We start from the raw sequence: 25,880 nt of genomic DNA, 5'->3' as shown, positions 1-25,880 counted from the left end.
AAACCGGTGCAGCAGATGAGGGTTTATTTATTATTCTTCAGCAACAATTGCTTTACAATGAATGATTTTGCAGAACATAGAGAAACCTCTGAGAAAACACCTAAGATAATTTTTCTCCTCCCTTTGAAATTCTGACACCCCAGAGACCCTCCAGCCTTCATTGTATCACCTCTACGTCATCTTTGCGTGAGGATGCATGAGGACTGTGTCCCTTGTTGCGCTGCCTCTCAGAGTTGTCCCTCTGATACACTGTGTCACCTCCTCCTCAGTCTCTGATTGATGTTGATACCCTCCTCTTCCTTCACCCTGCAACTCTCCCTCTGAAATCGAACTCTTACTCCTTGAGAGTCGATTTCCCTCAAGTTACTAAGTATTTGCCCAGTGTGTTTCCAAATGAATATCAAGCCTTCCTTTATGCTTTTCCTGTTGAGATATCAACGGTCGTTATTTAATCTCTCATCAACGACCAAGATTAAATTAGACTTTATCCTCGTCTCTTAGAAGCTTCTCACCCATATTTTCATTAATACCCATAAATATTTTAATTTTACTAAGTTTAGACGTAGGAACCCCATTAAAAATATTAATTATTTTAATAAAATACAATCCAAGTGGAATTTCACCAAACGATTTCTCTGTCTTGGAGATCTCATGTGTTCTAGCTCCTCCACAAAATTTCGGAGCTAGAGTACATCCAATGCTACCCAAAAATCAACAACTTCTTGTATACTTAATGCTCTACCTCCAAACTGGAGCAGTTTTGTGACTAACGTCTACTCAAGGAAAGATACTCCATCATTCGATGAACTATGGGCTTTATGCATTCTAGAAGAAACAAGATTGAAAGCCAAGGATGACACTGAACCCAATAATGAACAATCTCAAGCTTTTGATGCTAGTTCAAAGAAGAATTTGGAAGATTTGGAAGAATTGAACCTCATCGAAACTGCAACAACAACAACAACAATCAGCGACGTGGAGGCAGAGATATATCCAAAGCACAATGCTTTGGGTGCAATGAATATGGACACTTTAAAAGAGATTGTACCAAGGATCCTAAGAACAAGAAGAACAAGAGGAAAGAGAGAAGTGGAGCCAACATTGCAAAAGAAGATGACGAACCTGAAAAGAAACTGAAGACTGTGTTGAAATTTGTAGCTTGGGAGGTACTCCAAACCCTAGGGTACAGGGTTGTGGAGTACAAGGTTGTGGAGGAATTGGCACCACACAAGGGCTTTGTGGGCTAAGGACCCAAGAGGTGGGTTTTGCACCCAAGCTTGTGGGTATGAAAGCAAGCATGATTTTGTTGATGTAGCCCATGGAGCAAGTGTAGCACCCTTTGTGGAGCAAGGCGCTACTAAGGCACCCATGGAAGAATGGAGCGAATGAGAGAAATAAATTTATTTGTGTGTGGGCTTGTAACTAAGAGTTTAGGTCGGCTGGCTTGAAAAGGTGCCCAAATGGATTGTTCGTTGCACCCTAAGTTAGCATATAAATAAGAAGCATGTTGAGGCTCATTGGCTCATCCACCATCGCACTTCTTTCTCATGTGTTAGAGTAAGCATAGAGGCCCCAGTTCTCTAAAATAGTCGCAGCTCCAAGAGACCTAGCGAAAGAGGGATCATACATGGTTTTGGTGTGTTCTCTTAAGTCTGGTCAAGCCGAGTTTGAGCAGGATAAGGCAGCGAAGACAGGAAGATTTTGGGCATGAGCAGAAAGACAGTAGGTCAAGGTGTAAAGGGCTAAAATTTAGCATAAGAAGGAGAATTCTCACAGTCAAGAAGGGTCGAGACTTTCTGTGTAAGTGCGGGATGAAGCCTTGAAGGAGAGGCATGTTCTAGAGGCCGACTAGCCTAGTAGGCCTCAAAAAACAAGGTCGCATCTCTGTGGCAATTGTGCAGGAGGAGGGCCTGCTGGTGAGGGTTTTTTGTTGTGTATTGCAAGTACAAGGATGCCTTGGATAGGACCAAATAGTGTAGGCTCAGATTTGAAGTTTAATAGGGCAGTGCAAGACGTTTTCCAGGAGAGAAAAGTGTAGGAGTGGAGGTCCAATTTGGACAATTTGAAGGGCATTGTAAGGACTGTTTAGAGGGCAGTAAGAAGGTCTCCTTGTGTGCCCTAAGTGCAGACCTGTGAAGGACTATTAGGTCTGCTAGGAGTGGCAAAAAGTTTGGCTCAAGGGTTTTCTCTTTGAAGGGGTAAAGGGGAGCCAAGGGAGTAGCTGAACAAGCCCTAATCTACTGTTGGAGAAGGACTTTTGACAGTGATAGTGGGCAACCTCCATGTCCTAAGTGTTAATTTTAGGTATGTTCTATGTTGAGATCAAATTTACTTCAATTTTCCATATTAGCTCAATATCAATTCCAGATTAGCAATCACATTTAGCATGATAGTAAAATGCAGATAGAACATAAACATAAATCTCATAAAACAAGCCAAGACAAGAGGACACAAGATGTGGTGCCTGTTGACCTCTACCGGTCAACTACCCATGCAGTACACCCCCTTTTTCTTTGCAAGAAAAGGGCAGCACCTGATCAGCGTGTCCGTGCCATCCAGCAGTCATCATAAGCTTGATCAATCTAATTGTAAACCCAGTCTGCATGTATTAATTGTAAATAATCTTAGCAGATATGAGTCGTGTATGTGAATTGCCTAGGTGGACCTAACTTTCTAGTGGTAATCTACGTCCCGGAAGGTTTTTTGTCTCACCGATCCATGGATCGGCAGAGTTTTCCTTCAAACCTGACCCCAAAGCCGGGATGGATTTTGTCATTAGAACTTTAGAAGAATCCTAGTGTGTTGATCTGCTAGATTATAGTTGTGTCGCAGAACTGGGTATTTTTGTGAGGGTCTGTATTAAGTGGGTTTGTCCCCTTGAGATGTAAATTGTAAAAAGTCATCATGGAATGTGTCTTGAGGGTTGAAAATGTTTTAAATCCCCTCGTGAGTGCTAAGTCCTAGGTCCTAGGTGATGTTTCCGAAGGCTTAGTTCGATGATCCATTTAAAAAATGAAATAAAATAAATAAAAAATAATAAAAATTTAAAAAATTTAAAAAATGAAAAATAATAAAAAATTTAAAAATTTAAAAAATTAAAAAAATTAAAAATTAAAAAAAAATTAAAAAAAAAAATTTAAGTGAATAAATCGACGGATGAGATCAAGAGATGTCTTGATCCTCATCAACGGTCGAGATCATTTCTACATGGATCATTCGAACTAGCCGTTGGGATCATTTCCTTTATATAGGGTCTTAGGTGGTCATTTCAGATCATTGGATCTGTGAGTCTGATACTGAAGAAGCTCTCTTGTAAATCTGTTTCTGGTTAATAAAAGAAGACTTTGGGGTCCATATCTTGCTGGTGTTACTCTCTTAAAATGCTGTGAGATTGTTTCATTTTCTGCATATGTTATTTTCAGCCGTTAATAGTAGCTTTTTGTAGAGTATTGTGAGCACAGGTATCTTGTTCACTTGCTGGGGTTTGGGTGCTGTTAGGGTTTCTGAAGTAATGGCAGGTATCTCCATTACTTCCTGAGATCTAGCAGCATTTTTGCCCTCTTTACTGACAGTTGTTTTGAGTTGTGCAGAAAACATCATTGAAGGAATTTTTGTGGGCGTTCGGGGAAGTTCTCGGCTGAACCAGCCAACTCCCGCAAGCATTTTGTGTTGAGCCCAGTTGGATTTGATCCTGGGTCTATCATTCGGTTTATTTTTCTAAGTTTGCATGAGAGATTTTCTGAAGTTCTTCACAGTGACGATCTGAAATTTCTGTTCTTTAAAATGTTTTCCGTGCTTATTGCTAAATCTGGCTGTTAAAGGGGCCAAATCTGTACATTAATCAATTAGCTGTTCTAGGGTTTCAAATTTATTTTATGCAGTTTTCATTAGGGTTTAGGGTTTTTAGGTTAATTTCTGATTAGCTTTTCGGTAGCAAGGGTTTTGCACAGGCTGCAAAGTATACATTAATCCTGGGTGAAATCTTTGGGGCGATCCATTCATATATCGGTGCATTGGCTGAGCAATTCCTGTCAACAGAGGAAGGTTCTCTCTGCATATACAAGAGGAATCATTTTTACCTGCCATCAAAAGAAACTGCTGAATGCATTAAGGGAAAAGCACACAAACAGTGGTTTCAATCCAAAATTTGTCACGCACGGCATCAAGTCTCATTCACGCGCGGTAAAAGGTAATAAATTTTTTGCGTAACAGGTAAAATCTGAAATCCAATTCGTATATTTTTCTTGCCGTCTACAGTGTTATCGTTGCCTCTGCCTGCGTTAAATTTTTTTTTTGTGTTTAAAATCTGAGCCGGGGTCACGATTTTTGGATCTTGGCATTTATCAACTCTTGCAAATCTGTAGTCTGGCTTGGTTTATCATAAATTTGCAGTGCGTGGGTAGCATATATTTACGGTGGCGTTTGTTTAATTCGCATTCTCATCCAGTGGCTCGATTCATTCAGTCTTTTATTTACCGCAGCCAAGAGATTATACCTGAAACCCTGCAAATATTTCATTTACCTCGCCAGCAAATCTATACATTGTGTCCAAAGCCATCCGCTGCCTCGCGCCATCGAAATCTTTGCCCTTCGCGTGATATCTCGCTGCTGTTCATTCCGTTTCATTCCGTCAAGCATTGCAGACCCGCGTGCAGCTTGCCAGTCAACAAACGAGGGAAAATCCAAAACGTTTCATATTATTTTCCGCTGCATGAAGTGCGAATTTTGTTTTTACCTAAGATCTAATCACATTTCTCACATCGCAAGGGTTACGATTCAGTATATCATCGCAGTTTGTCATTTTTACCTGTGCCCTCATTCGAATCATTTCTAAAGCATAGCATATCGTATTCCATTTGTTGACGGCTAGGGTTTTCTGTTACGATTTTCCTTTATGCGTTTTGATGACTTTCATTTCACGTATTTACTTTTATTTAGACTATTTTTTTTTATGTTTTAGCTTTAGGTTTAGATTTAAAATTGTATAGTTTCGTTTTATGTTTATTTAGATTTTAATATTTAGTTTTTTTAGATTTTAATTAGATTCAACTTGTTTTATTTTAGTCCCGTGTATATCATTTTTGAATAGATTTCAATTAGATTTTTTTTATTAGGTTTTGAATTTAAGTTTGGTTTTAGATTTTAAAATAGAATTAAATTTTGTTATAAAAAATCAAAAAGATGTTTTTGTTAGATTTTTAAATTTTAATTTAATTTATAGTTTAGTTTAGTTTTAAAAAATTTTCATTTAAAAAAATAATAAAAAAATAAAAAATAAAAAGGATTTTTAGGCTTAGTTGTATTTTTAGTTTTAGATTAATTTTTAAATTTCATTAATTAGTTTAAAAAAAAAAAAAAAAAAAAAATTTTAAAAAAAAATATATATATAAAAAAAAATTTCGTCAGATCCAGTCATTTTCGGGATTTATCATCTTTCATGCTGAGATCTAAAATTTTCAAGTCGAGATACGAATACGATATCTGGTTAATGATTTATGACTCGTGGGGGTTTAAAGCATTCATCTTTTTTTAAAATTTTCAGTTGCTGGATATCGTTTTGGTCATTGTGATTTAGCTGATACCTTTTGATGACAAATGATTGCTGTTTACAGTTTATATATCATTTAACAAGTAATCGTTTTAATAACAATCTCTCAAGGCACTGGTCTGCTAAATTAATTAAATCTTTTTAGTGCTTATCTTAATCGTATCTCGGGTCTCCCAACCAACTGGTCGACAGTTGGCCTCATCATCTCACAGGGACTACCCCCCTTAGCCGCGGGAGACAGGCTTAAACGGAGGGATTGGGGATCAGAGTGACAGCCCCCGGTCTGAGCGTTGTCGTGTCAATCCGCGCGACAACAGTGCCAGCCAGGGACAAACCCCAATGTGGGGAAACTCTTGATCAATTCTTTTTATGTTCTTCAATAGTTCAACACAGAGAGAGATAGTACATATACATCAAAAGTCAACACTTTGACTTGACAAGATAAGAGCAGAGATCTTCACCATGAAGATAACATAATGAGGTAGTTGATTTGAACTCAGGTGAAGGCATACTGCTTCAACTGATCCTCCAAGGTGACTCCATCACCATGTTGCACCCATCATTGTGTTGCACCTCATCATCATGTTGCACTTGACACTATGTTGCACCCAATCACTAAGATGCTCTCATCACTATGCTGCTCCCATCACTGAGCAGTACCTCATCATCATGTTGTACCCATCATCAACAAGTTGTTGCAATGCATCGTGTTGTTGCTATACATCCATGCCCATCATCACCATGTTGTACCATTGTGCTGCACTATGTTGCACCATGTTGCCCCCATCATGCTTTCATCTATCACATCATTATGCTGCACCCAATATACTGCATCTAATATGCTGCAACTATTTATACTACCACCCTTAGCTGCTTGCTATGGCTTACAGCCTAGCAAAGCAACTAGGTTATAGTTGCATACTCCTTCAACAAGTCCCTGTAAACAACTTTTCCCTTAGTCCTTAATCTAGAGACAGCTGCTCCCAAACATGCCTAAGTCATGCCTTAAAACAACAGTCTTTACTACTGTTGATAAGCTTCCTTTGTTGTGACTATATACATCCTTGACTGAGGCATATCCTCACATTAGGACTGCGTCCTTTTGGAGCATCCATTGACAACATGTATATGCTTCTCCTTGCTGGGTATAGAGGACTCCTGTAGGACAGCGTGAAGGGTCCTTACTCTGCGTTAGGGTTGTCCTCCTTCATGACTATGTTAGGCCCCTTTTGATGACTGCATTAAGGTTAGGGTCATCATCATAACAATTAGGCCTTTGATCTGCAACCATGATTTTTCTAGGACTGCGGCTATAGTCCTCCCAATAGGACTGTGGCTAGGACTTGTATTCACAGTGGTCAGGGCACATAATACCTTCTTTAAACTGTGGCTTAGAACAGTTTGATAGGGCAGCGTTAGGGCTTTATTAGGGCAGCGTTAGAAGCCTATCTTCATGAATTGTGTTAGGTTTCTTCCATGACTGCGTTAGCATCTAGGGCATCCTCTAGGGCAGCGTATTATATTCTTCCATGACTGCGTTTAGGAGGCTTCAGCATTAGGGCTTTATTTCCATGCCAGCGTAGGTGTTTCTCCATGATAACAATAAGGCTTCTTCCATGGCTACATTAGGCTTCTCCATTAGGGCAGCGTAGAGCCTTGTCCATGACAGCGTAGAGCTTTCTTCATCACAGCCTCTAGGGCATCTCCTATTAGGGCAGCGTATCACCTACGGCACTCCCTCTAGATCTCATCTTCATCAAACCCAAAACAGAATGAATAGAGATCACAAGAGTGAGCTTGTGTCAAATGACTTAAAGTCCTCTTCTATTTATACTAAAACATGGGGGATAAGTGGGGGCAAATTTGTTGTTGGCCGACCTTGACGAATTGTCCCATAACACAAATAAATTCATATCTCCAAGAATACAAGTCGGAATCGAATGATCTTTAGATAAATCCTACACCTCTCGACAAGAGGAATCCAAGAAAAATATTAGCTACCATAAATAAGATGACCCACATGAGGTTTGGCCCTAGTTGCCAATTTTAACACTCCCTCCCAACTAGGGAGAACTCAATCTGCTAATCCATATTCTAGACTGTACTATCTCTGCCATTAGTGCCCTGCACTGCTCTGCTCTGTTGAACTATGAAGAAGAAGTGATCAAGAATGTATCATACCATCCTCTACTGACCTGAAGTCAATCCCACAAAAGAGAGTGTCTCATACCACTCTTACTAACCTGAAGTCAGTTCCAATAAAGAGAGTGTGTCATACCACTCTTACTAATCCAAAATCAGTTCCAAACAAAGAGTGTATCATACCACTCTTACTGATCCGAAATCAGTTCCAAACAAAGAGAGTGAGTTATATCACTCTTACTGACCCGAAGTCAATTCCAATTGATCCCAGATCAATATCATCCTAGCATAGGAAGTACGGTAGTAACACGATGCGTCCATCGGTACTACTATGGTCCCTATCCTCATTTCCCTACTCATTGGCCAGATGAGAGGTACTTCCCATGAGTCCCAGACTGCATGGGTAGGATGTCTTAGCAAGAGAAGGATGAACCACTCATCCTGCCTACATGTCGCCAGGGGTAACCCAAGGGAAGGCTAACCACTCACCCTGTACACAACAAATCACTAGGGGAAGGTTGAACCACTCACCTTATGGTTGCTCATCACTCCAAGATGTACCCCCAAGCCCCCCCGGAGCTCCCAGAGCTCAATGTCCATATCATATAGGACCCTTAGGAGAGAGTCTCTCCACGACTCCTAGTCATTCTTGAAAAGTCAAGAATTTGACCTTTCCCAGGGGCTTCGGCAAAATATCGCCGACCTGTACATCAGTCCCAATGCGATGGAGCCTTCTTGCTCCTCGATGTACCATATCCCAGATAAAGTGGTACCTGATGTCTATATGCTTGGAGCAATCATAAAACACAGGATTCCTCAACAATTGAATCCCCCTCTGGTTGTCACAGAAGATCACGATGGTATCCAGCACGTGTCCAAACAGCTCACTGAAGAGCTTCCACAACCAGACGGCTTCACACGAGGCCATACTCGCAACTATGTATTCGGACTAGACGGTGCTCAAAACAACCATCTTTTGCTTCCTGCTCATCCAAGATATCAAAGCAGAACCCAAAGAGAACCAGCACCCAGAAGTGCTCTTGCAATCCTCCACACTGCCTACCTAATCAGCGTCAGAATAATCATGCAGCTTCACATTTCCAGCAGTGTATCTCGATCCATGAGAGATTGTGCCCTAAAGATATCTCAAATGATTCTTGGCACCAATCCAGTGAGGCTCAAGCAAATATGAGCTCAACATGCTAACTGCAAAACATTAATCCAGACGGGAATTCACCAAGAACATCAATGCTAGTATGAGTTTATGGAACTCAGAGGCATTTCCCAAATCAGGTCTGGCATCACTACCGCATAACTTCTTAAAGTTAGGCTTCATCGAGGTAGTCACGGGCTTGAAGTTCACCATTCCAAATCCGGAATCCAACTCCCTCTTACTTTTGCGAATAAGAGGGTCTGCCGTCCTCATAAGGTGCCAGTATGAGAGGTCTATCATCCACAACCTTCAAGCACTGGTTTGGATAGGCTTCAGTCGTAGTGAATCTCAGCTTCATCAGCTAGTTATCAATCCTCTCATATCAAGCCCAGGTTGCTTGCTTCAAGCCATAGAGGGCTTTCTTCCACCTGCATACATCAGATACCCGATCATGAATCTCAAACCCCTCAGGTTGTTCCAAATATGTGGACTTGCTACATGAGGGGAATGGTCCCCTTGTAAGATTTCCTTTAGTACATCTCGGACATGTACCTCCATGCTCTTCCTTGAATTCAGGGATCCCTGTCACCATCCGACTCGCATCGGGTGGGGCCTTACAATGAAGATGGGCGAACCTCGGTGCCATTGAAGAGATGTGTCACATGACATGGTCCCCAATTGACTTCCTACAACTTGATACAAATTGCCAACCCTGGACCCATGAGTAAAAGAATCTTCAAAACTCTATTTTCAAACACATACCTTTCCATCGATGAATGCCACCTTGAAACCTTTGACTTCCATTACCGAAATGGACACCGAGTTCTTCTTGAGATCAAGTACATAAAGAACTTCTTGTAAATGAATCGTGTTACCCTCATTCAATTGATGGGTAACATTCCCTATACCTTTTCCGGGATAGGTGGCATTGACGCCAAGTATAATACTCCACAATTGTTTCCTTCTCTATAAAATTAGAGAGAGCTTCCTTCTATCCGATGAAGTGCCTTGAAGCACTACTATCAATAAGCCAGATTCCCAAAGAGTCTGGAGGAGAAGTAGTGGATAGGGCCAATATAAGATAATAATCCTTTAGCTTATCAGAAACAACATTTGATTTCTTCATACCTGGAGTTCCTTGCATTCTTTGAAGAGTCGGCCATTTCCTTGATGACCTGCACTCCTTTTTCCTTTGCCATTGTATCTGTCATTCCTTTGATCAATGAAGATGCCCCTGGAATGATTGATATCATCATCAAGTGATGTGTCCCTTCTATTCGGACTCTCCTTCGCATAATGGCCAAACTTATTGCAAGCAAGGCATCTACCTTTCCTTCCATTCTCAGATCTGGACTTCCCATTGAAGTGACCTGTAGGTTGGCCACCAGATGCTTCCGCTGCGCCACTTGGATAATCTTCTTGGCTTCGACTTCACCCTTGGTGAATTTGAAGTGGGATGAGGAACCTATTGAGTTTTTTGACCTTGTTCAACTGTCTTCAGTGATTGCTCTTTCACTCTTGCCTCTGCTTTGTCTTCACCTCAGCTTTAATACCATGTTAATTTTAGGTATGTTCTATGCTACGAGCAAATTTACTTCAATTTTCCATATTAGCTCAATATCAATTCCAGATTAGCAATCACATTTAGCATGATAGTAAAATGCAGATAGAACACAAACATAAATCTCAGAAAACAAGACAAGACAAGAGAACACAAGATGTGGCGCCAGCCAGGGACAAATCCCAATGTGGGGAAACCCTTGACCAATTCTTCTTATGTTCTTCAATAGTTCAGCAGAGAGAGATATAGTACATATAAATCAGAAGTCAACACTTTGACTTGACAAGATAAGAGCAGAGATCTTCACCATGAAGATAACATAATGAGGTAGCTGATATGAACTCAAGTGAAGGCATACTGCTTCAACTGATCCTCCAAGGTGACTCCATCACCATGCTACACCCATCACTGTGCTACACCTCATCATCACGTTGCACCTGACACTATGTTGCACCCAATCACTGAGATGCTCTCATCACTATGCTACTCCCATCACTAAGCAATACCTCATCATCATGTTGTACCCATCATCAACAAGTTGCTGCAATGCATCGTGCTACTACTATACATCCATGCCCATCATCACCATGTCGTACCATTGTGTTACACCATACTGCATCCATTGTGTTGCACCATACTGCATTCGTTGTGTTACACCATACTACACCATGTTGCACCATGTTCCACCATGCTGCCCCCATCATGCTTTCATCTATCACATCATTATGTTGCACCCAATACGCTGCAACTATTTATACTACGAGCCTTAGCTGCTTGCTATGGCTTACAGCCTAGCAAAGCAGCTAGGCTATAGTTGCAGACTCCTTCAACAGGTCCATGTAAAGAGCTTTGCCCTCAGTCCTTAATCTAGAGAGGGTTGCTCCCAAACATGCCTAAGTCATGCCTTAGAACAGCAGTCTTTACTACTGTTGATTAGCTTCCTTTGTTGTGACTATATACATCTTTGACTGAGGCATATCCTCACATTAGGACTGCGTCCCTTTGGAGCATCCATTGACAACATGTAAATGCTTTAGGACTGCGTCCTTTTGGAGCATCCATTGACAACATGTATATGCTTCTCCTTCTGGGTATAGAGGACTCCTGTAGGACAGCATGAAGGGTCCTTACTCTGCGTTAGAGATGTCCTCCTTCATGATTGTGTTAGGCCCCTTTTGATGACTACGTTAAGGTTAGGGTCATCATCATAACAATTAGGCCTTTGATTTGCAGCCATGATTCTTCTAGGACTGCGGCTATAGTCCTCCCAATAGGACTGTGGCTAGGAATTGTATTCACAACAGTTAGGGCACATAAAACCCTCTTTAAATTGCGGCTTAGAACAGTTTGATAGGGCAACATTAGGGCTTTATTAGGGCAGCATTAGAAGCCTATCTTCATGAATTGTGTTAGGTTTCTTCCATGACTGCATTAGAATCTAGGGCATCCTCTAGGGCAGCGTATTATATTCTTCCATGACTGTATTTAGGAGGCTTCAGCGTTAGGGCTTTATTTCCATGCCAACGTAGGTGTTTCTCCATGATAACAATAAGGCTTCTTCCATGGCTACATTAGGCTTCTCCATTAGGGCAGCGTAGAGCCTTGTCCATGACAACGTAGAGCCTTCTCCATCACAGCTTCTAGGGAAGCTCCTATTAGGGCAGCATATCACCTAGGGCACTCCCTCTAGACCTCATCTTCATCAAACCCAAAACAAAATGAAGGGAGATCACAAGGGTGAGCGTGTGTCAAATGACTTAAAGTCCTCTTCTATTTATACTAAAACGTGGAGGATAAGTGGGGGCAATTTGGTTGCTGGCTGACCTTGACGAATTGTCCCATAACACAAATAAATTCATATCTCCATGAATACATGTCAAAATCAGATGATCTTTAGATCAATCCTACACCTCTCGACAAGAGGAATCCAAGAAAAATATCAGATGCCATAAATAGGATGACCCACATGGAGTTTGGCCCTAGTTGCCAATTTTAACACTAAGTTTGTCTTCATAGAGCAATGGAGGAAGGCAGAAGTAGGAAGAAGTCCCAAAGTGTTGTATTCTTGAAGGACTAAGGAGCAACAAGTGGGCAGTTGATGAATACCCTATGTGTTGACTCATTGATGGACTAATGATCAACTAGAGGGCAAATAATGAGTCAAGTTCAGTGACCTAAAGAAGCAGGATTCATTGACAGAGGAAAATTGGTGTTGTTGCAGCTTGGGAGCCAAAGGACCAGCAAATGTGTTCAAGGTACATGGACCAAGTGAAGCTGTGAAGTGCACTACATCAGCTAGTAGGTCAGTTGGTATTGTGTTCAGAGTAGATTGGTTGTCAAATCACTGACACCAAACCATAGTTGTATTTCTTGTATCAATGATTATATGAGGGCCATGATCCCTGGTACAGGATCCGTGGACTGTTGTATTAAAGTTTGTTAACGTAACAAAGTTGGGTTGAAAATTGCAAAAAGTTGTCTATTGTGGACTAGTTGATTTACTACTGTGTTTATTTCATTTGCAAAGTAGTTTGTTGTGGCATATGAGTTGGTTCTGTTAGAGATTCTAAGACCCAAACCAAGATTCTCTAGGGTGGTGGAAATTCAACATGTTATCAGAGCTACTTTGAAGGGCCCGTGAATCAAAGTGTGCACAGCGAAGCAGCTCAGAGGGAGTTGAGACTGTCTAGATCATGGCACAGAGGTTTCTGCTAAAGACGTGGAGATGTGGTCTTGACTAGCTTGGCAGCGAGATAGGTTGGGAGTTCTAGTGGATTGTTGGTGAACCAGGTGAACAACAGTTTGATGTAGGGCTAGTTGTTGATCATGGACTTCCTATGACTTGTCATAGTTCATTGGTACTGCTCGAGGGTTGCATTGGCATGGACGAGAATGGCATGGACAAGATTGCTTCATATGATGGACAAGATGTTGGCAGGCTAGTTTCTTCTTTGGGGAGTGATGTTTCACATCCAAGATTGGAGGCATGTGCGCGTAGGTGTTCGATCCAAGAGGATGAGTGCTTGCAGAGTTGACTTGCGGTGATGATGGCCCATGTTCAACCGCAGCTCGAACTGACCTTGTAGGACACGAGATCAGTAGCAGGTTGAGGCAATGGAGATCATGTAGACTCAAAGGGAGTCTAGCTTCAAAGGGAGTAGCCCTACGGAAGTTTGAGATCTTCAGGTTCTTGTGATGGTGACGAATTGCTTTCTAGTGTTGGAAGCACCTTCTTCGCTAATAGGGAGTATTGATATTTGTAGCTTCGGAGGCACTCCAAACCCTAGGGTACAGGGTTGTGGAGGAATTGGCACCACACAAGGGCTTTGTGGGCTAAGGACCCAAGAGGTGGGATTTGCACCCAATATTTTGGGTGTGAAACCAAGCATGATTTTATTGATGTAGCCCATGGAGCAAGCGTAGCACCCTTAGTGGAGTAAGGTGTTGATTTTTGGTAGCATCGGATGTGCTCTAAGTCTCAAATTTTGCAGGGAGGCTTAGGCACATTTATTCCAAAGAACCTAGAAAGCTTTTTGGGAAATTCCACTAGAAACAATTTTATTAATATAATTAATTATTTTTAAAGGGACCCTATGTCTAAACTTGGGAAAATAAAATAATTAAAGTGTATTAATATAAATTGTGGGTGTAACTTCTAGAAGAAGACGAGGATCAAGCAGAAATGATCTTAGCCATTGATTAGCTTCTAATCTGGGTCGTTGAATGTCAATGAGGAGATTATTTAAGGAGGCTTGAGGGTCACTTGGAAAGACACACAGAGAGTTTAGAAGTTCGATTTTCTGAAGCAAAGCAACTGCCGGGAGAATTTCGATAGTGAGCTTTTGCAGAGAGGGGCAGAGATAGTATCCAGAAGAAGGAAGTTTTTCTGGGCTGGAGCGTACGAGGCAGAGAGGAAAAAACGACGTCCAGAGAGAGGTAGACGCTGGCCCACGCAAAGCTGACGTAGTGGCAACGCAAGCCTTAGAGGGAGATTGAATTCCTACTGAGGAAATTGAGTTTCAGAAGCTAGGAGCCAAGAGCCAAGGTGTGAGACCGAGAGGCAAAGATTTCGAATTTTCCAGCCAGTAGAGGGTCCGGAGAAGGAGCAGCGCGATACCCAGCAGGGGTGATTACTAGTTGAGCATCCAAGGAATTGTACTCAAATTTACTATTGCTTAATAATAAAACTCTAATATCTGCTGCACCGGTTTTCCCGCATTGGGTTTTTTCGGGGACATTTTTCCAAAAAAAGTGTCACATGTGTGGATTTTTCTCTATTATTTTGTTCTTGTTTTGGGCAAATTAATTAATTAAGTGAAGGCTGCAGTTGTATTAGCTTCGATATTTGTTGTAGGAAGCAATAAATAATTTGTTTCAGTTATTAACAAATAGGAGAAGTTTAATCAGTTGCTGCAGTAGGTGATTCGAGTGGGATTCTCGAATTTTCACACAAGGGACTACTAAGGCACCCATGGAAGAATAGAGTGAATGAGAGAAATAAATTTATTTAAGTGTGTGTAGGTTTGTAACTAAGAGTTTTGGTCGGATAGCTTGGAAAGGTGCCCAAATGGGTTGTTGTTGCACCCCAAGTTAGCATATAAATAAGAAGTATGTTGAGGCTCATTGGCTCATCCAACATCACACTTCTTTCTTATCTGATAGACTGAGCATAGATGCTCGAGTTCTCTGAAATAGCCGCAGCTCCAAGAGACCTGGTTTTGGTGCGTTCTCTTAAGTCTGGTTGGGTTGAGTTTGAGCAAGATAAGGCAGCAAAGATAGGCAGACTTTGGGCGTGAGAATAAGGACATTAGACCGAGGTCTAGAGGGTTGATTTTGAGCATAAGGAGGAGGATTCTCATAGTCAAGAAGGGTCGATACTTGCTGTGTAAGTGCAGGTTGAAGGAGAGGCCTGTTTTGGAGGCCGAGTAGCCTAGTAGGCCTTAAAAAACAAGGTCACATCTCTTGGCAGCAACTACACAGGAGGAGGGTCTGCTGGTGAAGGTTTTCTATGGTGTATTGCAGGTACAAGGATGCCCTAGACAGGGCCAAATAGTGCAGGCTCAGGTCTGAAGTTTAAGAGGGCAGTGCAGGACATCTTCTAGGAGAGAAAAGTGCAGGAGTGGAGGTCCAGTTTGGACAGTTTGGAGGGCATCTTAAGGACTGTTTGGAGGGAAAAAAGGTGTCCTTGTGTGCCCTAAGAGCATATCTGTAAAGGACTATTAGGTCTACTAGGAGTAGCAGAAAGTTTGGCTCAAGTGTTTGTTCTTTGAAGGGTTAAAGGGCAGCCAAGGGAGCAATTGAACAAGCCCTAGTCTACTGTTGGCGAATGACTTTTGACAGTGATAGAGGGCAGACTCCATGTCCTAAGTTTGCCTTCATATAGAAGCAGAGGAAGGCAGAAGTTGGAAGAAGTACCAAAGTGTTGTATTCTTGAAGGACTAAGGAGCACCAAGTGGGCAGTGGATGAAGACCCTACGTGTTGACTCATTGATGGACTAATGATCAGCTAGAGGGCAGTTGGTGAGCCATGTTCAGTGACCTAAAGGAGTAGGATTCATTGATATAGGCATATTGGTGTTGCTGCAAATTGGGAGACAACGGATCAGCAGATGTGTCCAGGGTACGTGGACCAAGTGGCGCTGTGAAGTGCACTACATCAGCGAGTAGGTCAGTTGGTATCTTGTTCAGGGTAGATTGGCTGTCAAAAGACTCACACCAAAACCTAGGTCATTAATATGAGTGGATTCCTTGTTTCAACTTTCAAACATTATACTGCATCCCAATAGACAAGCCATTTCCACTTCTTCCCTTGGTTTTATATTTTATAATATATTCTAAGCATAGCCCTAATTGAATACTTTCGTTTTAATATCAAACATTTCACCTTTTCATGCACCCCAAATAATGATAGATAAAAGCTAGGGAAATGCACATAATTAAGAATGCTTAATAATAAATCTAAAGAAAACAAATGACATGGCCAAAAGGGTCTACCTAGGAAATCTCCGCAATCATTCTCTTTCATCTATGTAACAAGGTCAAGGAGTTTATCTACCATTGTTCAATAGGGTATCCCTATTCTTACTTTGGAAGGAGAGAAATCCAGGCTATTTGGTGGACTGCACAAAGGATATCTTTTCTAGTGAATGAAAGACTCAATCATTGAACTTAGAAAGAAATAAATTGTTTCAAAATTCAAATAACCAGCCTTGAACTATAAATCGACTTGGATATTCCAATGGTTGCCCCAACAAAACAGATCTAAACTTAAAACAGCTACAATGAGCCCAAGCTTAACAGTGCAACTACCTTTTTGTATTTTTAAAGCTTTAACAAAAATAAAAACACCATTCAGAAATTTAATCACTACAACATGAAATATACTACAATAGCAAAGCTGCACAATGGAACACCTCGGAAACCCATATGAGAAAACCAACAATCAATGAAGGGTTGAGTCTCGCATCTTCTTCTATTATAGAGATTACAGTACAGATTACAAAGTTGTACAAGCTTACTACAAAGCTATGAAAAACTATGGACTTCTATAGTTCTCTACAATATACTTCCATCTCTATAATTTGAGAGCATCTCCTCACACCCCTACTCCTACTATGAAATGGTCAGCAACTAGTGAAAAACTAAACCCTTTTCCACCTTTCTGCCCAGTTTTTGATAGCTACAATTAGGGTTACACTCAAGCTTTTGAAACCCTTTTAGAACCTCCACAGTACTCCAGACGTCTCTAGTAGATTCCCACAGATTACTGACTCCCCATATTCAAATTTTGGTGAGCTAACTTGGTCACCATTTGGACATGCAGGGGAAACTTTGGATATCAGGGCCATAACTCTCAAATATGAACTCTGTTTTAGGTGCATGATGAGAGTTGGAAAATTTTCAGTCATGAAGAACAAATTCCGTCTTGGATGTGGCAAGCCTACAACAACCCTTATCCTTCGCAAGGCCCAAAAACACTGTTTAGGGCCACAAAAATATGCTGGAAGTTCATGACCCAAAATCTAAGAAAGTCCATCTTTGAGATGTCCCAAATCCTAATCTCCCTAATATTGAGCATCAATAAATTCCTATGGTAATTATGTAGATTCATTTTTGAGAAATCCCCAACTAAATTGCCACTATGCCCAGCAGCCAAAAAGGAAAATGATCCATAAACAAAATAGGTAAGACGTCTTACCCCATGGCAAGTTATTATTTAGAGCATTGCATCCTTGCTGTTTGAACTAAATTGACTTTCTGGTAAGCTAACAACAGTTTAAACTATAGAGTATCTGTTAATAATTAATATAAATCACAGTTAGCAATACTTGATTTAATGTTTGCAAAGGTAATTTCTCTTAAGATACAGCTTCTCATCAATGGTGAAGTTATCTAGGTATGATGTGAGTAATAGCACCACAGAAAGAGACTTTCTATTGTGAAATGTAACTCACCGAGACCAGTAAAGCCCGGTTCTATCCTGGCTTGGTGCAAGAGGGTTTTTATTACTTCATCCTGACTCATATATAGCTGCAAACATCTTTCAATCAAATTCTGCACCTGCAAAATAGTACATCCATTTAGGAAAAACTACCGAAGTTGCCAAAGCAATCTATACTATAAAGCAAAAATTGAATGTTACTTAAGTATGAAAATACAAATTGTTAGAGGTAAAAGAAATTGTTGGCAGCATTGCTGTCAGTGTCAACCATCCGTTCATTATAGCTACCTATGCTACCTGGTACTTAGTCTATTGTAACAATAAACAGTCCACTTTAACTTAAATCTACAATGATATAACAAATACCAGCGTATTCCATCTATTGTGACAATAAACAGTCAACTATAACTTAAATCTACAAATATATAAAAAAATCCCGAGTATTCCCAGAAGACTAATCTTCATTGTTCATTATAAAACCAAAACCCATCATAATAAAAATTAACTCACTTCCATACTTATCGCACTTACAAGTTGAATATCCTCGAATGAAACTTTTCTTGCATGGCCATTTGAAATAGGTTCTGAGACTGAATTGGTCACAATAGCCTCACTTAAAGGTATTTGTTGTTGGTCCCCTTGCTGTTCTGGCAGTTCTAGAAATGATAGTTGTTCCGTGCTTTCTTGAGGACTGTGGTGCTGCTCCTGGTCTTGTTGAGGTTCTACTGGCTTTACATAAAATTTTCGTCATCAATACAAACTCACGAAAGAGAAAAACAGAGGCAAAATGCAAATCTCTAAATGGTGGGAAAATATAAATATATCAAAATAAAGTCACCAAGAAATTTAATTGGGTACATGCAGCCTCTCAAAATTTGTAACTGCACTTGGCTTAAATCAAAACCTAAAAGCTGACAAGTATTCAAAAAAACTGCTGGCCTGGATTACCAAAAGTTTAGCCTACCCCATGGTCCAGTCAGTCTTAATATTTTCTAAATATGATATTAGCATAGATATATTTTATCCCAGACTTATGAAAAAACTTGAGGTGAAAGACTCAGGCACTTAATAGATCCAGGTTTAAATGGATCTATATCGAAGATTAAAAAATGTGAGGTGAAAAACTCAGGCACTTAATAGATCCAGGTTAAACTGGATCTATACTTCGATATATAGACAGATGGATATAGTCAGCCTTTTTAAAAACTGGTTATGAGCGTTTGCACTGTATTAGCCACCGAGCTGTAGAGCAACTAATTGCAAATTTGGCAGTTCAATCTCCAAGTCCATGATGATTGCATAAAATGAATATATGGCTAATGAAAATGCTAGCTGTTAAGAGTTCTAGCAGTCTGCATTGACTTTTTTTTCTTGAAACGGCATTAAACCGACTAGTATAAAATTTAAAGCAGATATAAATCATAAATGTTTTCCAGCTTGAAATTAAACAAATACCCGTCTTTCCTGATCTGTGCTATCAGTATGATATATAATTAAGTGGCGAATTTCTTCCACATCTGCTCTAATCTCTACATCCTATATCTAACACATTTGTCCATGTGAGAGCTGAATGGCAACAATGCGAAGTAATAAACACCATCCAATGATTAAAATCGAAACAGACTTGATCAAAAACAGTCTGTCCTTGATGATATAAATACCTGGCTAATTGGAGAGGTTGCTGGTGGATCAGAATATGTTTGTGGTTGTGGCTGTATACGTTTTGAGTTTTGATTCGTCGGAGAAGATGGCGATAGTTGACGCTGCGGCATCAGAAGCTCTTGGATTTCCCGCAATCCAAAATCGCTTGTGAACTAATTTACACCGAAAGATAAAAATAGCAATGACGCCTTCAAGACATACCTGTTAGAAGAATAGAAGATTTTATCAATTAGTAGGTAAACCGCTCAACTTGCTCTTTGCCTCATTGTGAAGGAGAAGGAGAATAAATTTCACTGGTTAACAGACACTGGATTAGATTCTTACGCTAATTACTCTTTCTGAACAACTCTTAATTTCTGTAATCTTTGTAAGATCCCCTTTTCATGTTTTCCTCGTGTTTACAGGTCTAAAGTCTTTTCACTATTTGACCCAAAAAAAGATCCCTGGATGCCAATTAACCTAGAGTTCTAACCGACCTTCATCTATATCCAACTGTAAACTAATATTACTCGAAGCTATGAAACAGAATAATGAAGAATTGATTTCCAGCTTCGTACATTAGAGGCCACATTGCCTATGTCGATCTTCTGCAACTTAAACCGAGATTTGAACTCTAAATCGCTCCTATGCATGGACTCCGGATAGCTCTGTTTAACGCCTTCAAATTTCTACAGACAAAAGTGAACCTGATAGTTGAACAAAATCACGATTTTACAAGAAAATGAATACTCAGGAGTCTGCGGACAGCAATGATATAAATGACAAAAACAAAACTTAATATTAAAGCAAAATAAATGAAATATTGATACCGAAATATAGACAGGACGCACAAAAAGTCACACACAGTGAACGGTGAAATATAAAGATCGAGAAACAGTAGAGCACGATTGATGGCCATAAAACGATCAGAGCTTGCTTCAACATTTTCTAATCATCCCTGCTATCTAAATTTAACGCACAATGGCGTATTTCAGAGAGCTACTGACCTTTCCAAACACATGAGAATGACAGCTAGGTTCGTGAATTCGAATTCCTGCGTACTGGAACACTGGATGTTCTTGTAATTTCAGCGCGTAATCGTTAAACTGTTTTAGATTTGCTCCACGTTTCAGTACTTTAAAGCTTCAAAATTTCATAAAAGTCGCATGAATACCTCAAACTAGCCGCATATTTACCAAGTTTCCGACGTACAAATGCTTCAGTTCTCAGAAAAAGTTAGACGCGGGGGATAACTATGTCAAATTATAGGCACTCTAACTCCATTTTTAATTCTTCAAAACTTAAAGCTTTAGAACAAATTACAGACACATCGATCCATTTGCAATTCTTTAAACCCTCAGAAACTCATAAACTTTGCTCGGATATGCCAAATCCCGGACAATATTGCCACCAAACAGTCAGAAACTCATTAATGCTTTCATAGATAGTCCAAAATATACACCTTTGCGTCTCTTTCACAGTTCAAATGCTCGGAAAAAAAGTATCGGAATTTGAACGGCCTAGAAGAAGAAAAAAATGATAATATATTTTCTCCAATTGTAGTTCCTCGAAGCTTCAAATACTTACCAAAACTTGCTCAACTGTGTCGAATTTACACGAAGATTTGCTTTATTTTGTTTCATTTCGTTTCATATTCACCGTTCAAAAGCTTCCAAAATCCCTCAGAAATGGCAGAAATCGTTCAAATTGTACACCGTCAATTAGGGTTTCAGAGCAGTCTCAGTAGTGGCAGCAGAGTCAGAGCTTCACTGCGCTGGAAAAAGCGGGAGCAAGAAAAATTTAGAAAACAAAAAAAAAAAAAAACATATATTTAAAAACATAACCAAATTACCGACCTGGAGAAATTTTAAAGATACCGTCTGTTGCCAGTCATCAACGTTGCTGACGACTTCTTCTGGTCACCGGCTCAACGTTGCGGACGACTTCTTCTGGTCACCGGCTCAACGTTAACCGGCTCTTCTGTTCAGATACTCTGTCGAGAGGGACCACCATGCCGCTATTAGTTACTGTTTCCACGTGGAAACAATCACTCCAAAAGAGCCACGTTTCACAAACTCCAACGGGGCTTGCTTTGTTTCTCAGCGACGCTGTAATAACTATCTACGAGGCGTAAAACACGCACGGTCGTTAATTTTACATTTTCCTGTCGTATAGCAGGTAAAATGGGTGTGGTAGATTTTCTCATTACAATCATTGCGTTAATATATGTGACCAATTTTAATAAACGTGTCGAGAAAAGACAGCGCAAGCGTGGCTGATGGCACACCTTCTGTTCGATTTCGGTTCTACGCCTCTCGACTTGATTTTATAATTTAAGATATTTCGTTACTATAATTGAAAGCATTTACACTTTAATTTCTCCATTTGCACGTCTTTAATTTAACATTTCTAAAAATTAGTTATCTAATATGTCATTTTTAAACAGTCTGCACATATATTGGGTTATGAAGGGGCTGTTGGCAAAGGCTCTAGAGCAAGTGGCTAAAATGGTTGAGCTGGCCCAAGGAAACCCTGACATGCGTAGAGAATTAAGCTTCATCCGCATTGTGATGGAGAGGCAAGAGGAGAAGCTAGACGCAATTCATCAGCTGCTGAAGGGAGACCAGCAAGATGCAGAGAAAGGAGCAAGTCAGCAACCAGCAATGGACACTCTTTGACATGAGATATGTTTAGAAAAAATAACTGTTTTTTTGTTATAGTTTTTTGCATGACTTAAATAGAGATATATTTCCTGCAGACTAGTAGTATTAGGAAATCTCAAGATTGCCTGGTTTATTTGGCTAAGATTATCAACTTTGGGCCTTTTATTTTTCAGTCATTGGTAACTATAGATGGATTAGTGGTTTCCCCATGTGGCGGGTTTGCAAGTTTTTTGATATGATGTAATGTTTTATTTTGTATCCAGTAAAGAAAGAGTACCACCTCAGCTTACAAAAAAAAAAAAATTGTATTGAGTTATAGTTTTCTCTATGATTCATTATGAATACACTTTTCAATCTCAAGAAAAAAGTTGGAGGAAGAAAATGAAGAAGAGGAGGAATAAATGGATGAAGAGGAAGAACAAAGATGAACAAGAAGCATGACCCTAAACTTCTTGGTTCTTGGTCTTTTAGTTAAATCTTGAAAAAAAACTTATGTTCCACTCCCCCACTAACAAGGGGAACGAAATCAAGTAAAGAGAAAAGAGAGAAAGAAGTGAAATCAAATATTTTCTTAGGTTATTAGTGAACTCTAGGCTCTAACCTATTTAATGGAGGGAGAGCTAATCAAAAGTGATGATTGTGTCTTATGTTTGCATTATTTTATGCAAGCAATATGTTAGAATTTACTCTTGTATTCATGAAATACTAAAATTTAGTTGTTGTAGGAAAAATTGTTGGATCACTCCCTTTTATCCTTTGCTCTATAGGCCAGTCTCATGTCTGAAATTTCAAGACCACGATATATATAGTATGCTACAACTCTTTTCAATATAATGTTTCCCAATTTCAATTAAAATAAGTAAATTGATAAATGTCTACATGCTTCACTCTGCCACACCTTATAATGTTGATATGTCATATGGAATCATTTTTACATGTTTATTGGTGTTATTCTCTATAACATCTATGCCATACACATGTTGACATTAGGTTGACCATGTTTTTACTTAAACCTTGTGCACCTTCCTTATATTATAAACCAAATATTTATTCTCCTCCAATTTTTATATTAGACTAATAACATCTCGAGAAAAGACATAAAAATTAGTGTTTAAAGCAATTACATGAAACTTGGTTTAAGAAAGTGCTTCAAAAGATCAATAAAAGATTTGCAAATTAAACTCAACCATGCCTAAGGATGAAAATAATACTTTTAATAACATTTTAGTTTAAATAAATTCCAATAAGCCTAAGGATGGTGTTTACAATCTCTTAAAAGGTGATAGCTAGGGTTTTCCCTAGTTATTGGTTGTCACTAAAATACATGGACCCTTTCACTCCTTCACTGCATCTCCCCTCCCTGCTTCTTTGTTCTACATGTTCTTTCTTTTGTCATGATGGATTCCCACTCTCCATGGGCTCGAAGATATGGCATGATGACGATATCTTTTACTCCATTTCTCATAACATCCTTGGCACCCAAATCACCAAAATTTGATTTGTTTTTTAAATGAGAAAGTATTCAAGGTCTCTCTTAAGACAATGAAGTCATTAAAGGAAATGATGGCAAATCCCCCCTAGAATCGATATGGTTAATGAAGCTTCAACCCCTACCATAGTCATTACAACAATACAATTGAGTAATCAACATTCCATGCAGAAGATGTATAAACATACAAATTGAGTAACCTTTAACCAAAGCTTGCAAATATTCACTAATGGGTATAATACACTTGGAAGCCATAAATGAAGCAAGAAACATATATTTACCCTTGAGCCAAGGAAGTCTTTGTAGTAGAATTTGACAAAACTAAGGATAGAGATCATCTCTCTCTCTCTCTCTCTCTCTGGTTAAAGGCTACTCAATTTGTATGTTTATACATCTTTTGCATGGAATGTTGAATTTTATGGATATGATGTGTTAAGTGATATAGAAAATTATTTAGGAGGAAAAATGACTGATAGCATATCACTAAATATGGGTGCATCTCTCTCTCTCTCTCTCTCTAGGTTACTCAATTTGTATGTTTATACATCTTCTGCATGGAATGTTGAATTTTATGGATATGATGTGTTAAGTGATATAGAAAATTATTTAGGAGGCAAAATGAATGATAGCATATCACTAAATATGGGTGCATATTTATTGTCATGGACCTTAACAAGGGCTTTATAGTAGGAATCAATATTGTTACCATAAACAATGCTTGGGCCCAAAAGTTGGACAATCTCTTTGGTTAAAGGTTACTCAATTTGCATGTTTATACATATTCTGCATGGAATGTTGAATTTTATGGATATGATGTCTTAAGTGATGTAGAAAATTATTTAGGAGGCAAAATGAATGGTAGCATATCAAAAAATATGGGTGCATATTTATTGTCATGGACCTTAACAAGGGCTTTATAGTAGGAATCAATATTGTTACCATAAACAATGCTTGGGCCCAAAAGTTGGACAATGAACAAGTCATTTTGCAAGGCATATTCTAAAACATGGCACATTACTACCCATTGCACTAAAGTTCAAAGGTGAGGTGTCCAAATAAATACCACCCTAAACCTACTTGATGGGATGGAATGACGAAATCACATCATATGATCAAGGACTCTCCTACATCCTCCCTCTTTGAAGCCATCCCATATAGTGGTCTCTTCATCTGTGGTTCCTCGAGAATAAGGAAAGTCTCTTCCCTTGCCTTCATAATCTCCTGAATCAACAAAGTGTATGGTCTTGGCACTCCATGACAAAGTAGAGCTCTCCTTGATCATCCCCTAAACATTGTTAAGCTATGTTAGTCAAGCCAAGGAAGAATAATCGATCCATGAGAACCTAAAACCTATTAAATCACTCTAGACAAAGACAACAATGAACAAGATCCAAGAAAAAAGAAAACAATAAGAACTAGTCACAGTAATGCAAGATTTAAGGGAAGAAAAAATTGAAGTGATCAAGAGAAAAAAATCATCTAATGTTGATAAAGAATCAACACCAAAATCTATTTTACACGTGTTGTTTTTTTAATAATCTAGCATTTTTGTTTTGTCTCATTTTATTTGCGTTTATCCATGTAGCTAAAGCTTTAAGTGTGTTTATTGGAAGAAAAGAGAAATCATTGTATGGCAATTTCCCAACCTTTTAAGAGTTGGGAAAGTAACTTATGGATCCTCCCTTTTATTTATAAGCGAACAATAAGACATAACAAAATTGTACTTTGTGACATTAAGTGTCACTTTTTCTAATACACCTCTGTGCTTCTTCTTATCTACTTGAATAATTGGGTAGCAAGATAAAATATCCCATACAAAGTTATACATATGGGTATGTAACAATTACATGGGAAATTGTATCAATTCTTTCGTGAAAAGGGATCATTTAATAGTTTTACTATCAAGCGTGACATAAATTCACTTGGTTTGATAATCCCCTCAACTATGCTAATTTGAACTTGAAAATTGTTATGTATTTCAAAACATGTAGGTGAGACATATAAACTACACCATTTAATCAATCAATATGCAATTATTTATGTACCATGAATAAGGTACCCTTATTCGATTGATCTAATATGATTGTCCAAACAGTCCACATCATGCTAGTCATCTCATCCATGAACACCAAGAAAGGCATCACCACTAGCCTCCTCCTCCACATTGGATTGTGATTCACATCGTCATTGTAAAGTAGGAAAATACTTTAAGCCTTATTGACAATATGATAACTAAGCATTT

General features: G+C 39.3%; 1 protein-coding gene across 4 annotated transcripts in view; it reads right to left on the bottom strand.

The window, feature by feature from the left end:
• The window catches only part of LOC149159545 (uncharacterized), a 126,974-nt gene extending 105,742 nt beyond the window's left edge, over positions 1–21,232 (bottom strand). Inside the window, exons 1-6 of one of the 4 annotated variants that reach the window (XM_089436504.1) lie at positions 21,074–21,232; positions 20,494–20,592; positions 20,065–20,193; positions 19,507–19,708; positions 18,377–18,574; positions 17,859–17,964 (exon numbers count right to left, since the gene is read on the bottom strand). In XM_089436504.1, the coding sequence (XP_089292630.1) occupies positions 17,859–17,964; positions 18,377–18,574; positions 19,507–19,617 (415 nt within the window). In that variant the 5' untranslated portion in view covers positions 19,618–19,708; positions 20,065–20,193; positions 20,494–20,592; positions 21,074–21,232. The other 3 variants (XM_089436505.1, XM_089436506.1, XM_089436503.1) reach the window with 3 other exon arrangements.
• Positions 21,233–25,880: the final 4,648 nt, after the last annotated feature.

Source organism: Pinus tabuliformis, chromosome 5_2, assembly GCF_031772625.1.
Source record: "Pinus tabuliformis cultivar Carrire ecotype Pingquan chromosome 5_2, CPIR1, whole genome shotgun sequence".
Taxonomy (NCBI): domain Eukaryota; kingdom Viridiplantae; phylum Streptophyta; class Pinopsida; order Pinales; family Pinaceae; genus Pinus; species Pinus tabuliformis.
This window is presented reverse-complemented; position numbering and strand designations above follow the sequence as displayed.